Source organism: Larimichthys crocea, chromosome III (genome assembly GCF_000972845.2).
Source record: "Larimichthys crocea isolate SSNF chromosome III, L_crocea_2.0, whole genome shotgun sequence".
NCBI classification, from domain to species: Eukaryota; Metazoa; Chordata; class Actinopteri; family Sciaenidae; genus Larimichthys; species Larimichthys crocea.
Genome location: NC_040013.1, coordinates 21,329,407 through 21,344,215, shown reverse-complemented (window position 1 = coordinate 21,344,215; position 14,809 = coordinate 21,329,407). Strand labels below are relative to the sequence as shown.

At 44.1% G+C, this 14,809-nt stretch overlaps 1 protein-coding gene across 2 annotated transcripts in view; it reads left to right on the top strand.

Annotated features, from left to right (window-relative positions):
• Positions 1–14,809, top strand: part of sdccag8 (SHH signaling and ciliogenesis regulator sdccag8) — a 46,796-nt gene that overhangs the window by 3,529 nt on the left and 28,458 nt on the right. For both annotated transcript variants that reach the window (XM_019252963.2, XM_027278005.1), the window contains exons 7-13: positions 326–390; positions 477–677; positions 1,087–1,225; positions 1,387–1,539; positions 1,645–1,779; positions 2,528–2,644; positions 3,068–3,210. In XM_019252963.2, coding sequence (XP_019108508.1) covers positions 326–390; positions 477–677; positions 1,087–1,225; positions 1,387–1,539; positions 1,645–1,779; positions 2,528–2,644; positions 3,068–3,210 — 953 coding nt within the window. The remainder of the gene's footprint in view (positions 1–325; positions 391–476; positions 678–1,086; positions 1,226–1,386; positions 1,540–1,644; positions 1,780–2,527; positions 2,645–3,067; positions 3,211–14,809) is intronic.

The following is a 14,809-nucleotide window of genomic DNA, read 5'->3' as shown; positions in this document are numbered from 1 at the left end:
TCAGTTCTCCTCCTCCATCTCTAATCCACGTTGTTCTCAGCATCAATGAAATTTCTGCAATACCATAGATTTTTAGTGCTAAAAAAGTTGAGCTAATTCTCTGGAGACATCTGAAAATATAAAATAATTTTACAAATATGTTACTTTTTTCCAACTTGTTTTGTGCATTCATTTGCATTTTATGCCCCCACTGAAAAACACACATTAAACCATACAGTTGTTTGTGCAAAATTGTGGCAAAATCATAATCTCATCACATCCCATCCTGTTTAATTCCATCCACCGTTTCAAACACTGTCTGCCCTAAAATGTTTCTTTTCATCAGGAACAACTTAAAGTGATCTACCAGGCTCAGATTGAAAGCTTGGAGGCTCAGGTCATCTCCCTCAGGTCAGTATACAAAGTAATAATTCTCCCTTCTTTTCCTGCCCCATTTTCTCTCTCGGTTTCTCCAAAACTCTTTTTTTTTTCTTCAGGAAGGATCTGTCAGTCAGTCAGAAGGAGTGTGAGGAGGTGAAGGTTCGTCTGAGACACAGGGAGAAACAGGCTGCGGATGCACAGAGGGCTGATGGAGCTCCCCGTGTGGCGGGATTGTGTTTGAAGTGTGCACAGCACGAGGCTGTGTTGGCTGGGACTCATACAAATCTGCATGTCCAGGCTATTGACAGGCTCACAAAGTCAGTGAAAACACACACAAACACATTCTGTCACAGAGTTAAACATAATGTAATCAGCTAATTATACTTTTAGTATAGTATACTTAAGATGTCTTTCATAGTTTAAGGTTATAGTCTAAGTTTATGCATTGATATATCTTATTGGACCTATTTTTAGTTGTTATGCCATTTCTTTTTTATTATTACAACAGCTATCACAACTTTTGCATTTTGTAGATACGTGATGGTAAACTGCGTTAACCAACAATGTTTTTTTTCCGAGAGAGTTCCTGAGCCCATGTAGTGACGTCCTCTATAATCTTGTCGACTTTGAATAGTTAAAGATTGAACATACACAAAGACAAAGAGATACAGAAATAATTGTGTTTTTTATGCTGGTCCTGCATTTTCTTGTCTTTCAATCTCTTAGGGAGCGTGACGAGTTACTGGTGGCTCTGCGTGCTGTGCGGACAAGTCAGCAGGAGGCGCAGCAAAGGGAGTGGTCAGCCTGTCTCCAGGTCAAACAGGCTGTGGAGATGGCAGAAGAAGCAAATCTGTACAAAGCAAGGGTCAGAGAAACATACATACACTTTTCCAGCTGTGTTTGCTCAAACATCATTTTTGATCTGTGAAGCTTTTTCCCTTAGCTGAAACATTTCTCTTAAGTTATTCTCTAAAATTGTGTTTCCTCCTCTTACTGTGGCTTCTGTATCTGTTTGTACGCATGCAGGTGGAGGTACAATGTGAGCAGTTGTCCAGGGAGCTGGCTCGACACAGGGAACAACTAGAACGAGAAGCACAGGCCTTACAGGGGAGACTGGCTGAGGCCAGAGAGGAGGGTCGGACTGAGGCCCGCAAACAGAAAGAGGACCTGGCGCATACAGTAAATCTTATTCACTTTTTGTGTGTATAGAGACGTATTGCTTCATAGTTGTATGATGTTTATCTAGAGGGAAATACTTAAATTGGGTGTGTGTGTGTGTGTCAGGTATCCAGCCTCTCCCAGCGTGTTGCTGAGTTGGAGGGGCAGCTGGACAGAGCTCACCGAGACAAGAGCTCACTGACCAATCAGCTGGAAGATACTCTTCGAAAGCTTACCAATGAAGAACAAGACAATACCAAGGTACACTGTGTGCGTTTGTAAGAAAACCTCAAGTCAACATGTCTGTATTGTTACTTATCATTGGTGCCTGATGCTCAGATGTTGTCTATACTGTCTGCTTGCAATGCTTTTGTACATCCTCTGGATGGCAGCAAAGATTTATCTATTTCAGTATTTATTTTTTAATTGATGGAAGAGTGAATTCAACATGAGCGCATAAATACGTTTTAAGTAAGACAACCACACTTTGTGTGAAGATCCTTTTTGTTGAAGTTTTAATAATTTTGCATTGCAAATTCTTGGTATAAATGCGCGGAAATGGTAGCAAACCAGTGACAAATGGGCGGCAAAGTTTTGCTTAAACTGGAAGACTCAAGTTCAAGTGCTGCATGTCAGCAAATATCCACCCTACTCAGGGGTCTAGAGGACACGGAGTCCATACCAACTCTGGTTTCTGCTCAATAATTGACACTGTGTGAGAGGGAAAATGAGAAAAGAAATTTTCAGCGACACATTTATACCATAACAAATGTGTTTAATATATTATAGTATATTATTTGTAATAAATGAGGTTACAAACGACATCACATTAAGCATTAAAACTAAGACTCATTACATGCCAGGTCTGACGATTCAAATAAAGGACTTTGTCAATTTAAGGATAGGGTACGATCACGTAAAGAAATCTGGCCAATGTTGAAAGAATGGACAGGATGTAATATTTGTTAATCAGAGTTTTATCTGTTTTTAATCTGTGCTGGTCGTCTAGGTGTGTGTGGATCTGCGATATCAGCTCAGCCAGGCCCAACTGAAGAAAGAGGAGGCAGAGAGAGAGCTCAGAGAGCTCAGCACAAAGGCCAGCAGACAGATGGAAAAAGCGGCACAGGTACGTGACTTATTAGATGAATTACTTTAGTTCAGTAGCTTTTAAGTCAGACAATGATCAGATAGTCTAGTTGATAATTTGGTAAGCAGTTGATGTAACAAGTAAGCAAAATCAAGAACCCCTGAAATTTTTATTTACAAACTTCCGTTTTTATCCCAAATCATCTGTACGAGCATCAGTTATCCAGACTCTCTGAATGTAAATAATGGCTGAATATGCAGTGCAAAGGAGAGAGAACTCCTGGTTACACTTGTAAAATATACAAATCGCACCGGTATACTGATTATTTCTTTATCCCACTCAACCTTTACATGAGGTTATAGTCATCCTTTAACATTTTGTGTGGCTGAGGGCATAAGGTGCGTTGTTGTGAAAGATTTCCTCACCTCCTCTTCCCTCTCTCCTTCCATCTCTGCGGGACAGGAAGTGGAAAGGCTGAGCTCAGAGCTGGTTGGCTGTCGGCAGCATCTGGAGGCGGTCCAAAAGGACGGGAGCCAATGGCAGGCCGAAGCCCTGAGCCTAGCAGAACAGCTGGCAAATGCCCAGCGCCAACTGCACCTCACCAGGTAGTACCTAATCCTATTATACATGCCACCACACTCACACACACACACACACACAAAAACACAGCGCTCCCCTCTGCCCAGCTCCTGCCCAGCTCAGCCCAGTCCAGTCCAGTTCAGACCAGCACACCAACTGTACCGCACCAGGTAACAGCTAATCCTATTATACAAACTACACACACATAAACACACATGCGTGCCGCTGTGCCATGGTCCCGGTACCAACTGGACCTCACCAGGTCACCTCTAATCCTGTTAAGCATGCCACAACATAATGCAACACACACACACACACACACACACATATATATATATATATACACACACACACACACACACACAAACACACTGCCCACTCTGTGCCACCAAGCCAGTGCCCAGCCCAGCAACAGCTCCAGCAGAGCCAAAATGGCGCCTGAGCCTTTCTTCTGTCCCTTGCGCACACACACACATGCACACACACACACACAGTAAAGTGCGGCTGATGGTCACTGGACAGCCTGGCCTCAGCGCCACCTGCCAGTGCCCTGCACCCGTTCTCACGACAGGCACTACCGGCTCCCCTCCCTTCCACCTCCATCTTCCATCTTCTCTCTTTGTATCTATTTCTGCATCCTTACATCCCATGTTTTCCATGGTTCCCCGTATCACTGCATCTGTTACTTTTTTATCTGTTTACCCCACCCTTCCATATGTTCAGGTATCTATCCTTTCTACCTACAAGCCTTAACTCTTAACTGTCCTTCCCTGGCATTGTCAATACTTTAACACTTCCTTTTTCTTTTCCCTCCATCATCTTCTCTTTCATCATCCTCTCATTTCCCATTATTCTTTTTTTCTCTCCTGTCGGCCTGCATTCCTCCCTTCTCCTTCTCTTCCCTCTATCCCTCCTGTCATCCGCTGGCTGCTGTTCCTTTCCACACCAGCCACTGCCAGGGCCATGCCAGCCCATGCCAGCCGCCCAGGGCACTCTCTCACCCCCGCTGCCCACAGTCGAGGTGTCTGAGATGGGCACAGATGTGGCGGTGGTGCCCTGTGGTGCTTTAGGCTGCGGGATGCAAGTTTGTGTTATCTGTGTGTGTGTGTGTGTGTGTGTGGGTATATAAAAGTGTATTTGTGTTTGTGTTTATGTGTCTGTCAGCTTGGTGGTATGTGTGTGTGTGTGTCTACTGCAGCTCGCGGCTTGATCTGTGTTTAAGTGTGTTTGTCTGTCAGCTGGCCAGCGCTAACACACTGGCCGCATGGTGGGCTGTCGTTTGTTTAAGGGATGAGGCAAGCGTGTGTGTATATGTGTGTGTGTGTATATGTATGTGTGTGTGTGTATTTTGCAGCCAGCTGTGGAGAATGACATGCATATTAATATGGCAACATGATGACTTTGACCTGTACTAGAGGAGCCACTGGACTAAACCATTTTACTGCCATGTGTGCGGGTGTATGTGCATGAGAGAGTTTATAGTTTTATCTATCCGCAGATGCATACTAGATGTTTGACAGCTGTTGACTTGGCTGAGCATGTAGCCATTCAAATTCAATTTTGGCCATTAGCAGTGAAAGCCACTTCTGATACTGATTTAATGTGGATTTCTTTTCCTTCAGTAGTAAAAAAAGCAGTATTGTCTTCAAGTAGTTTACAGAACATGGAGGACACAAGTGTAATTCCCACAGTGATAAATTAAAAAAAAGGTGTTAATGAAGTTAAATAGTACGGCAAAGTACAGGAACATCTTATAGAGACCTGCATGTCTGTGTGTGCGTGAGAGCCCAGAATATTGTGACTGGATGGAAGATCACAAAAATAATCTGCAGGCCAACATTTAGTGTGTTGCAAAATATCTGAAACTGTTACCAAAATGATATTTGATCAGTCTCTCTTATGACTTAAATTACAAAACATCTTGTTTTCCAACAGCTTGTTGGAATATAGTAATTTTGCCCAAAACCAACATGAATTATGACAATCTGGTACACCTGATTAAAGTAACTTTTATTACTGTAATCCTAAAAGTTCGCACACTTTGTGTAATTGTGTTTCGCTAAAATATGAATAAAAATATTCAAAGGTTAGGAAGTATAAAAGTCATCGTACAATCCGCTGACGATGTTTGTTCATCTGAAGAGCACTTTGGTTGAACCATACTGACGCCTTCAGATACATAAAATATAAAAATTACTTCTTTTTTTTTTTTTAGTTCTGGAGCTCCTACAGGTCATCACTATGTCCTCTTTGGTATTATTGTCATTACATATGTCGCTTATCGTTGTAAATCCCAAAACAGGAACTCACTGATACACTGAGGATTTTGGTTTCTATTCTCATCACTCACAGTTAAGCTGTCCAACAGGCTAGTTTTCCAAAAAAAACTTTGTGGTGTTTTTTTTGTGCTTAGAAGCCCATAAAGTCTTTTAATCCATCCGTCCATTGATTCATGTCTGTCGATACAACATCAGACTTTTTTAAAGATGGGGTTAAAGAGTGTCTTTGAGATATGTGCGGATGAAGGACGTCACCTAACAAAACCAGAGATGGCCACACTCACACATATCCACATGTCAAGCACACACCTGCTGAGATTTTGTCACAGCCTTTGACTGTCCTCAGGCCATCACTGCGATCTTTTCCTTTTTTGTTTTTCCCTTTTTTCCCTCACTCATCATGTTCTCTATCACTTTTTACTCTTGCTGTTCCAAACGAACCAAATAAACCTCAAAGCGATCGTCTCTCTCTACCTCTGTCTCTTTCTCTCTCGTCCTGTCCATGATGGGCCTTCTGGGGTTATGCAAAACTACATGTAGTCCATTCCTAGTCATGTCTCTGTTTGCTCTCTCTTGTTGTTCACTATAGAGACATGCATGAGTCCTTTGTAGATGTAGAGGGCTGGTTTGTGTACCTGTTTTTGTAAGAGTGTGGCATTCACAGTCACGAGGCTGGGAGGCATTTGTATGACCAGCCTTGGAAGGCAACTCTTTGATTGTCTCTCTGAAACTTGCTCACTCCCCTCTTTCATTCTGTCCTCATCTCGTGGCCCAAATGATCACAGCCCGCCTTCAAACAGGTGACATGAAGCACAGACAGTCTCTGTTTGATTTCTGATAGCCCTACCTTCCTTTCTGATAAACACACATGTGCACACACACACACGCATATTTGTTTGTATAACTGCATGCCTGCAAATGTGCACATTGATACGCACATCAGTCAGATCCACATGCCTGTACACACAGACACACTCACACACACAGATGCATGCACGCATTCGGGGGTCCCATGGCGGCTGGTGCGCTGCGCTGTGCTCCAGGATTGGATCATCAGCCAGCTGTGAGTTGGACAGCCCAGGATCTGTCCTAATCCCCGCCACTCTGTTCACATCGCCTCACACACACACACACACACTCCAGTCCCGGCCCCAGCCCAGCAGAGGGCTTTACTAAAGTTTGTTTTGTTTGTTTGCTCCTGTCTTTCTTCACTTTCTTTCTTTTCTTCTTTCCTTGTCTCCATCCGGTCTCTCCCTGTGTTGTGCTCACAGATCCCAAAGGCCACGGTGAAAACTGTCCAGCATAACTTCTGTTTCAACACACTCCAGATAGGCACGCACGGGTAGATATGTGTGTTTGCATACGTGTGTGAATCCATTGTTAGCTGAGACCTGTGTGCCTGCTTTGTGTTTTGGACAAGTGCATTGTCTGCAAGGCCCCAAATCTTCCACCAGTTTCATTATCCCCATGAAATCAAGCATCCATGTTGATGAGGGTGATTGCTTAGAGCTGTAGATGGACAGGGAGTTTTCAATGCTTTGGTTGTTGTCACTTTTTCATCTAGAACTTGTGACTATGGAGTCCAGGAAATGTCCGAACGTGACTTGATATAATCTGATCTGGCTGTATCTCATCAACACACCATTGAAGTAAGGAATAGAGTTATTAGTCAAAATTGTGTGGAGGCTGCTGGACAAACCCAGTATGACAGAACTTGTGTTATCCTGCATCTGGACAAGAGGCCATGGGTACATGCAGCGGCAGGAATCCACAAACTCACTAGTAGTGGAGGAAGCTGTGAGCTGAATACGGGCCTTTGGGGTTGGTTAGCTCAGAGGAAAAGCTTCTGTGGCCTCTGAAGCAGAACATGGAGTTAGACATCTTGTTACAAAGAATGTGTGTCAACTCAGGAACAGAAGTCAGTGTCTTGTCTTGAATGTCTACAGCAAAGAGCAGAACTGCTGATCTTGCTGAGGATATCGTTAGGCGGTGAAAGACTTCAAGGAACTCGTGAAACTGCATGGGATGGAGGAGTCTGGGGACTCAGTGCAGTTCACTGAGGTAGCCTAAAACGAAACCACAGCACTTCAAAATGAAAGAAACCAGTTGAAGTGGGATAAGCACGTGATCATGATGCCTCCCTCTGGAGGTATTCAGGTCATGTCCATTTGGGAGAAGGGGCACATCTAGAACACAATTATCCTCACCTACTGTGGGAATATCTTGAGATCCGTGGTTGGGGAAGTTGAGACATCTGGGCTGCCTTGTGTATCCTACTGCCCATGCATCCAGATCAGAATATTGCATATTATCTGAACAACAATCAGAGCAGGATGAACAGGCTGATTATACTAGATACCGTTTTACTGTATCACAGCTTTTTAAATATTGTTTAGGTTGTAAACTGGAATCTTTTTAACTCTTTACCACCCACTGCATTGTTGTTTTTAGCACCTTTTTAAACACTATCTCACCCTGGTCTAGTTAACAGAGAAAGAGATAAGGTGTCAGAGGTGCTACCACTACAGTATGAAATGGGGCCAGCACTTAGAGAAAATGTTGTGAGATGAGGGATAATGTACATTGATCAGTATTAATAAAGCAGCGGGTGAAACAGACAGGCATGCAGGTAGACAGAACTAGAAGGGGAGACAGATAGCATCCCCGTGTTTTAAGGCCACATTCTCCTTTCTGTGACCCTGAAATCATAAGATGGATGCTAAGAGGCAGAGAGATAAAAAGCTCCAGACCAACCGCTGTGACTCATATACACAAAGTTCCCCAAACTCTATTAAACATGTCACGCTGCTGCGCTCTCTCTCTCTGTACGTCTACCTAGTTTTCTCTCTCCCCTCGGTTGTAGATCGTGATAGCAAGGTCTGGAAAGGCGGTGAACAGAACTGTGTGTGTGTGTGCGAGGGCGGAGAAGTGTAAATGAGGAAGGTGAGGCAGCAGATGCCGCGTCCCGCCAGAGGCTCGCTTTGAGCAGGGAGTGAAATCTGGGCGCGACAAAACTGCTGCAAACCAACTCGGCGGGAGGCCCTTGTCCAATCACGGCCTGGAATAAAAGGGCCGGGGCGCCACGCAGGCTGCAGTCGCTCAGGAGAGGTGGGGGCCATAATGAACCTTCAAGCGCTGCCAGCGAGCGCACACACACTTGAGCACAGCATCGTTCTTTCTACCTGGCAATAACGGTGCCTAACCACTGTCACCACACACCACACACATGCACGCACACAACCTCTACGGTAGTAACTAGTGTGCGTGACTTTTTTGTGCGCACGCAAACATAAAGTATCCTCGTCTCGTGATGTGTGTTGACTCGATTGTGAGCGTGCAATTAGATGAGCCTGTGTGCATGCCTTTGTGCAAATGTTAAGTGTTGATACCTTTGGGCTACACCTGTGTCTGTGAAGTTTGATGTGTGTGTCTCTGTGTGACAGCAGCGGGACAGTGCCAGGTATGAGGCTTGCTGTGTGTTTTTGTGCGTTTGCGTGTGTGTTTGTGTGTGCGTGTGCTTGTCTGGTCGGCAGCCATGTTGTTGGGTAGCAGATGGCACCATGGTTGGCAGGGGAGGGGCTGCTTAGCACAACTAATCAGACAGTTACGGATAGGGCAGCTGGGAGGGCCGTTGGCCAGCCGTGTGTGTGTGTGTATGTGTGCGCGTGTGTGTGTGTGTGTGTGTGTGTGTGTACCACAGAGTGCCATGATGTTGACAGTGGTGGGCCCGTTGGCCCGGTGACGAGACCTTGCCGCGTTCTTCTCTCCTCGCTGTCGGAGTGCCCTCTCTGCCATCCTGCCTTCTCACCTCTCTCTCTTTGCACTCTCGCTGTCTCTCTCGCTCAATCTGTTGAGACCTACTTGGTCTTTTATCTTTCTTTCAGTTTCTTTGACTCTTTATCTCCTTTTGTCTTTCTGTCACACTGTCTCACTCTCTGCTGCATCTTTCTTTCTCTTGGTATTTAATTGTGAGTTCATCTGTGTTAATGTAGTTGATGTGACAGTAATTAAAACAGAATGTGCGCTTTTGTCAAGCTGGGTGGGAACTAATAAATGGAAATGGAAACAGCTTTAACAAAAAAAAGTCAGTACCAAACCTTTGAAAAATGTGGCCTCTTGAGCAGGAACATTTCTTTTATCGTATCCTTAAAGGGACAGTTCACCCCCAAATCATAAATACATATTTTTCCTCTTACCTGCAGTGCTATTTATCCATCTAGAACGAGATGCAATAATCAAACAAGGTGGTACTCGGCTCACGGTGCCAAACAAATATGTTTGAAAAGCTCAGCAGCCATGTATTTTCCAGAAATAATCATCCAGTTACTAAAGATAATTCACAGACCTTGTTGTGTTCTACTGAAATGCATTATGTGCTTGTGACAGCGGAGGATGTAAACATCCATGGTGCCCTCTTTGGCTGAGCTGTAACATTATCTAGCTCAGTTTAAACATCTTGTCCATGCCGGGTGTAGTTCTGTATAAAGAAAATAGTTCCTACAGTATATAAAGCTGCTCACAAAATGATCTGTGGATTATCTTGAGTCACTGGGTCAGGATCTCTGTATATTTTTGAGCAGCGCAAAACAGTCTTCTAGTTCCACTGTATTCAAGAGAAGGTAGACGTCTCTCTGACTTTTATGACAATTTACACCAAAACCATCTATAGGTTAGAGGAACAATATGTATTTTTGATTTCGGGGTGAGCTGCCCCCTTTTAAATCCCATCAAAACCTTTTAATGTTGTATGCATGTTCACTGAACAACAAAATAAAACCACTGGCTTATTGTGATGCAAATGTGCACACATGCTCCTCCTCATTGTTTGCGTTTCTTTTACTTTCACCTTATCTTGGTGTGTCAAGTGTTACAGCAGATACACTAAGTGTAAGTGCAGCTCAGTCCATGGGGACCTCGCTTGGGAACTGGAGTGTCCAGCTCAGACTAAGTACAGAGTGTGATAGCTGGAGAGGTGCCAGTTTGCCTCCAGGGCACAACTGAGATTCCCTTGAGCCTAAGTCCCCTTTCTCTGGTGCTATAGACATACATTAATACATGTCTTTAGGACCTGTTTGTGCATGGGTGTATTTCAGGCCAGTGATAAAACTGAATTTCCCCTTGAAGGATTAATAAAGTACTCTTCCTTCTTCTTGTCAAGACCAGTGCAAGGATGGATGGATGGTTCCTCACCTCTTTCTCTACTGTTTCCTCATGCAGGTCAGGTAGTAAAAGATGCTAGAAGTTCTCTTTAGCTCCATCCATCTATCATCTCTCTGTTTCTTAGACGATAAATGAGCCCCTGTGTGCATGCCTCAAAACTCTGACTCTGGAATTGAATTGAACTTTGCACCGGTGTGTTAAAAAATGTCGATACTTTAAATTCAGAAGTGGGAAATGACACACGATTACCAGGATTATCAAGCAGAGCTGTAATCTGTCCATCCTGCGGGGCTGGGAATGCATCGAATAGACAGACCGCTGACTGGGAGACCTCAGGCAAGATGGAGGCAAATCTGTCAGCTACAACTGTTGTCACCTCAGCCAAGTGTGCCGAGGGACAATGGCCTACATACACACACTACTGCTGGAGGACAGAGAATGAAAGGCAGAGGACCAACCCTATGGCATCCATCCACCCACCATGCACTCTTCACCTTCACTACCTTCTATGCTCCACTTCAGTGTAATAGAGGGCGTCTCTGCTAGTGAGCAGTTTAACATCATTTTAAGAGGGCTGCACTGCTTGTTACAGTATTGTGAGAACAGTGTATGGATCTTGTGCATCCTGAATTAATGAATCTGTATGTGTGTGTGTATGTGTGTATGTGTCAGTCATCTGGTCAACTTTGTGCCCTCACAACCCCCTGCCGTTAGGGGGGCACCATCAGTGACTCTACACTGTGCCCGCTGCCCAGTAGGCACAGCTTTCATCCAACATGACAGAACCTCTCTCTGTGCTTCCTTTCCTCTCATTTCTGTCTTTTACCTCTGTCACTCCCTTAAACCTGATTGATCTATCGTTTCATCCTCCTCATTTTTATCCTTCATACAGCTGCTCTTTGTTCTCATCTTTTGCCTTAAATCCATTCCCTTCTCTCTGTCACCCTTTGTGGGTACAGCACTGCCAAACATTGCCTTCTAGGTAGTAGGGCACTGCCCCCATCAGCAGATTGTATTGGGAGATGATCACAAAGATATACAGAGATAGCAGGGAGGAGGATAAGATATGTTCAAGATAGCAGCCAAGTGGAGACAGTCTGAAAGAGGAATACTCAGTTTTATAAAAGGAAAGAAGACAGGATGGTGCTCTTGCAAACTCCTCCACTGGCGCTGGTTGTGAGACATCGGCCTCAGTTATCAAGATGATGCTTTATTTGGAGTCAGTAAAAGCTGCCCCAGGTTACTTTGAGGTTGCATGGCATCTGAAAGAAACATCCAATAAAATAAATACTTGCAGACTGAGATGAAGAAGTTTTTTTTCCCAAGGCTGGCATATGTGTGCATTCACACTGAATTAATGTTGATTTTGTTTTGCTTTTTTTGGTGTAATGATTACTATAGGAAGTCATAAAAAGAAAAGCAATCTTCATAGATTATGATTTTTAACATATTAACAGCCTTTACATATTTCCAATAGATATATATATTCTTCAAAAGGTCTGTTGCTTCATCGCTGCTTACAGCTTCTTTTTTTTTTATATCCATGCACATGGTGAAAATGCCCCAAATGCCAATGCTATATTTATGCATATTGATGAGCTCCTCGTTCCAAACGAAGCGCTGTGCAAACCAGGTTGAAAGACACATTGACACAACCCTGACGTTGATGCTGTTAAGTGCAGTCTGTTAGTAAGGAAATGTATATTTAAAAAAATGAACAAGCAATTAAGATGAGAGAAAATGCCAAAAAAAAGGGGAAGTAAATAAGATGTAGAGGAAGACGAAGGAGAAGAGGACATACAGGAGTTGGTGGAGAGGAGAGGGTTCAGGATAATACAGAGGAAGTGGCAGAGAGGAAGAAGAAAAGAGACGCTAGTTATGGTGTGTATATGAAGGCAGGCACCGGATGGGCACAAGCCCCCCTACAGCTCCATCTCCAGCCATAGTTCCCCCCCCACTGAGTTTAAAAGAGCCCGTCTTTGTTTTCCACCTCAATGGCTGCCTCTTTCTCACTAGGCGTCTGATCTAATGGCCCAGGAGCTCGCAGAAGAGGGGAAAGGAGAGGAGAGGGTGTCAGTGATATGAGGAGGGGGGCGGGGGGCGAATAGGTGAGGAAGTAAGGAGATAATAGGAGGAGTTCACTGAAGATTTTTTGGCTGGGTTAGGAGAGAGGAGATGACACATGTTCTTTTCTGCCAGTTGCCCCTCAAGCTTATAACCAGGTGGGAGGGGTGAGGGGCTTTTGAGCAGCATCAGGTAAAGTCTCAGGTGTGAAGTAAATTCCAACACAAGTTGATTGCGCTCACACCACGACAAAACACCGCATGTGGTATGAACAAAGTTTGCAGAGCGTTTCTCTCTCACTGCTGTTCTTTTCCCCTCATCTGAAAGATGTTAGATATTTAACATCACATGCAAATTTATTTTCTGTTCCCTCATCGTACTTTTATGTTAATATATTTGACATTTCTACTGTGAAATTCATATAACATGTATTATACGTTTTATCTAATGAGTAAGTAACTTGAAGATGGTATTCTGATTAAAATAATTAATATTAGGCTTCATTTACCTTCTCAGCTTAAATTGATTTGACCCCCAGGCCCTGCCACATATGCTAACCACAACTATTTCTGTAGGGCACAGATTTGACAGTCTTCTTGAGTCCTGGGTTTTTGGATTGGGTCAGTATGAGAACATATTGTATGTATGCTGTGTGTTTATTTTTAAAAATCACAGATGCCTGCGCTGCCAGTTTGCTCTTCCTGTGTTAAGACCATCAGTCGTCTGTGCCAATTAAGAGTTTTAAACTTATCTCGCTCTGTTTTGTGAGCAGATAGATGATGACAGAGGCCAATCAACAGCTAATTACTTCAATCTAGAGCTGTTTTTTTTCTTCCATCTGAAGGAACGTGTGCTATAACAGCAAATGTTTGTTTCTCTGAGTTTTTTTTTAACTATCTGTACATGCATGCATTTATTTATATGCATGAGAGTGAAAGACAGCTTTTAAGATGTGCATATTTCAAGAGACTTATTGTCCATACTTGCATATGTTGTGTGTGGTGGAGGGAGGACGGCAAATTCAATTTTTCTTTTTTTTGTGCTAATTTAACAGTTGCAGTTTTTTGTTTTTTGGGCATGATTGGCTCACCACTGACCTTGGTGGCAGTGGGGGGGCTTTAGCGCTCCTTGAAGAAGAAAAGAGGCTTGGGCCGCCCGCTGTAAACAAAGTTGACTTGCTGACAGATGGATTGAATGACAGAGAGGCTAACTGAGCCAGGAACGGGCCTGGCAGCATCGCACTGAGCAGAGAGAGAGAGAGAGGGAGACGGAGAGAGAGAGGGAGAGAGAGAGAGAGAGATAAAGGGGGGGTGGTGGGGCGGAGAGGAGAGGAGAAGAGAGAAGAGGTGGCCAACAGGAGAGGAGGTGTGAACAGGTGCAGGGCCGCTGAAGGAAGAACCAGCAGATGGAGAGAGACACAGCCAGTTTAGTTACAGGAAAAAAGGGTGGGAGGGAAAAAAAGGAGGGAGGCGGGAGTGATGGAAACAGCAGAAAAAAGGATCGGAGCAGAGATGAGAACGCTGTGGACGGATAGATGGACGGATAGATAGAAAGATGGGCTGGGCACGGAGTAAACGAGCGGTGAGGCTGCATCAGGCTGCCTCTGTGTTTGATGTGTTTGGTTCATAAAGTAGAGCAGCGAGATGAAGGGAGGGGTGTCGGAGGAAAAAATGTGGGAGCAGAGTGATTGACTTGCATCACCCCGAGGTCTAATAAAAATGTGCTAAAACACATTGAGGTGCGTGTGAGAGAAAATTGTGACACTGCGCGCGGTGTGCCACACGAAACAATTCAGATGTTTATTGTGCGCAGCATCAATGATACACGGCGCAGAAAATGTTCAATATGTCACTTTATTTTCTCCGCAGTGCACTCATCCTTTGTTGGCAGTAGATCCGTTAGATAGGCCTACACTGTCTCTCAGATAAACAAGCGCGCTCACACATAAGCAGGAATCATCTTTGTAGTTCTGCGTATCAAACTGTTGAATATTAATGTCGTCTGATTGATGCGGTCTATCATAAATAGCTGTGGATCCACTGGAATTCCTCCACAAGAGTGAATCATCACGAGTGTCACCATTTTGGGCAGTTGAATAGTTAACAGTTGTAATGTTACGGTA